The sequence below is a fragment of the Hydra vulgaris genome, chromosome 11 (assembly GCF_038396675.1).
Source record: "Hydra vulgaris chromosome 11, alternate assembly HydraT2T_AEP".
In the NCBI taxonomy this organism is placed as follows: domain Eukaryota; kingdom Metazoa; phylum Cnidaria; class Hydrozoa; order Anthoathecata; family Hydridae; genus Hydra; species Hydra vulgaris.
This window is the reverse complement of record NC_088930.1, coordinates 1,460,874-1,463,424: the sequence shown is the minus strand read 5'-3', so window position 1 is coordinate 1,463,424 and position 2,551 is coordinate 1,460,874. Positions and strand designations below refer to the sequence as shown.

The 2,551-nt window shown below is 29.6% G+C and overlaps 1 protein-coding gene across 1 annotated transcript; it reads left to right on the top strand.

Moving 5' to 3' along the window:
• The first annotated feature begins 799 nt into the window (after positions 1-799).
• Positions 800-1,807, top strand: LOC136087492 (uncharacterized). The gene is made up of 3 exons (XM_065810378.1): positions 800-824; positions 1,080-1,474; positions 1,634-1,807. Exons 1-3 carry the CDS (start codon positions 800-802, stop codon positions 1,805-1,807), a joined length of 594 nt encoding a protein of 197 aa, XP_065666450.1.
• The last annotated feature ends 744 nt before the right edge of the window (positions 1,808-2,551 follow it).

The window sequence follows — 2,551 nt, the reverse complement described above, 5'->3', positions numbered from 1 at the left end:
AATTCAGGTACAAAGAAATAAAAACAGAAATTTACTGCTGTGTACAATTCACTGCTCGCGACTGTATATATATATATATATATATATATATATATATATATATATATATATATATATATATATATATATATATATATATATATATATATATATATATATATAACAATAATCTGGTTAATCTTGCAGTTTTAGATAAAGAAAATAAAAACTAAAATTAACTTGAAAATTGGGCCTCACTTGCAAAGAGAAGATTAGTTTAAACCAGAGTTTCAAATCATAAAAGTTTCATTTATTATCTTAAATAATGATATTCGAAAGTGAGAAAGCAATGTTATTGTCTTTGGAATGTCACAAAAGAGAAGGGAAATTGATTCTAAGGGGCTGTTCATATGGATAAAATTCATCCCGCCTAACCAGGTTACCACGGTTAGGCGGGATGAATTTCAGCTGTGTTCATATGGAAAAAAACATCTCGCCCAAGCGGGACGTTTTTAATCACGTGACATTTGTTTTCATAATCGCGCAAATTATTAAATTAAAAATGGAAGTTAAAAAAAAAATAGTTCTTATTGCTACAACTAATATAATAGCTTTCCAATCTTATTTGATGCACATTAAAAGTATAATATTATTACGTATTTTACAAAACGAGCATCACATTAAACTTATCATTAACAATCTCTTAAGAAAAAAAAACTTTCGCCTTAAAAAGCTTAAAGATAAAATGTTGAGAAGAAATAGTAAAAAACCCCGTAGCTTTTGGTACAAAATTGGACGGTCTGATAAATGGTGGAAAAACATGATATCTGGTATTTCTCCTGAAAGTTACTGGTTTAAAAATTTTAGATTGTCAAAAAGTGCATTTATGAACTTGGCTGAACAGCTTAAACCCTTCATAGCACCTAATCCAAAATCCCCTAATTATAGAGCTTTGAGCACAGAAAAAAGCTTGCAATTACTCTATACTATCTTAAGGATACTGGCTCTTTAATAATGACAGCCAACTGCTTTGGGAAAGCAGTAAATACAAGTCTCTTCAATTATTACACAAGTGTGCGAAAAAATTGTTTATCACCTAGGACAAAAGGTGGCTGAGTTTGAATCCAAGTTTGGCATGATTCAAGCTTTTGGTTGTATAGACGGTACGCATGTGCCAATTGTATGTCCTTTTGAAAACTCTCAAGATTATTTTTGTTATAAACAATATTATTCCATGAATGTTCAAGCAGTATGTGATTATAAAGGAATGTTTATGGATGTAGAATGCGTTTGGCCTGGAAGTGTTCACGATAGCAAAGTATTTTCCAACTCACCCATAAACAAAAAACTTCGCGATGGTTTCTTACCAGGTACATTTCAATCAGTATTGCATGGATACGAAAAAATTGGAACATATATCATTGGTGATCCAGCCTACCCCTTAACTCCGTTTTGTCTAAAAGAGTATCAAATCTGTAGCAGTAACGAGCAAGTAGTATTTAATAGCATGTTTCGATCAGCTTGAAACCCTATCGAATGTGCATTTAGGAGATTAAAAGCTTGTTGGGCAATTCTTACCAGAAAAATAGATTTTAAATTGGAACTTGTACCAATAATTGTTTATGCTACATTTGTATTACATAATTTTTGTGAGAAACACAAAACATTAGTTGATTCTGACCGTGTAAATAACCAAGTTCAGCTAATTAAGTATAATGAAGAAACTTATATTAATCAACCAAATTTAGTTTATTCAAACAATACAGCAGAAGGAGAGTTCACAAGAACATTGCTTACATCTTACATTTCAGAATGTTTGCCAAATTAATAACAATAATATGCTTAAATCATAAAATCACTTATAATGGTAAAATAACAGACTTCTGCATTTTTTAAAATTTTGCATTGATTTTCTGCATAATTAAAATATATAGTTTTGTTTATTGTTTAAAATATATAGTTTTGTTATTATATTTAGTTTTATATACCCCTTCAAAATCTTGATTAGTATTTTACTAAATAAGTATGTAAAATACTATAAACCTTTACTAAACAACATTAATAAAACAAAGTTATGGATGTGTTCCATATTAGAAAAAACTAACAACTATCTTTTAACACTATACTATCATATAGCAACATATGCTCTTTATAGTCACAGCAAAAAATAAAAATGTAATAAAAAGTGTGTATAAAACAGTTTTGCTACTTTTGCTTTTTCTCAGGAGTTGGATGAGGATCTTGAAAATTTTGAGAATATGTAGGTGCGTTAAAATTGTAATAAGTTGGAATAGGTTGGTGTTGTGTCAAATATTGTGGTTGAATAGGTTGCATTGCCATCGCTAACATTTCAATCGAATGACACATGCTATTCCCCACATTAACCATGGAATTGCTTAAGTGATTTAGCAAAGCTTTCGCTTGATAAACGTAAACTTTCAACCAAACCAATCTTAAATTTAGCGCCTTCTTTTGCTTCAGCGAATAATAGTTTGTCACGTTGACTTGCAGATAAATTTTTTTCTAAATGTTTACTCTTGTTATCAATTAGTTTAGGAACAACATTTGTCTT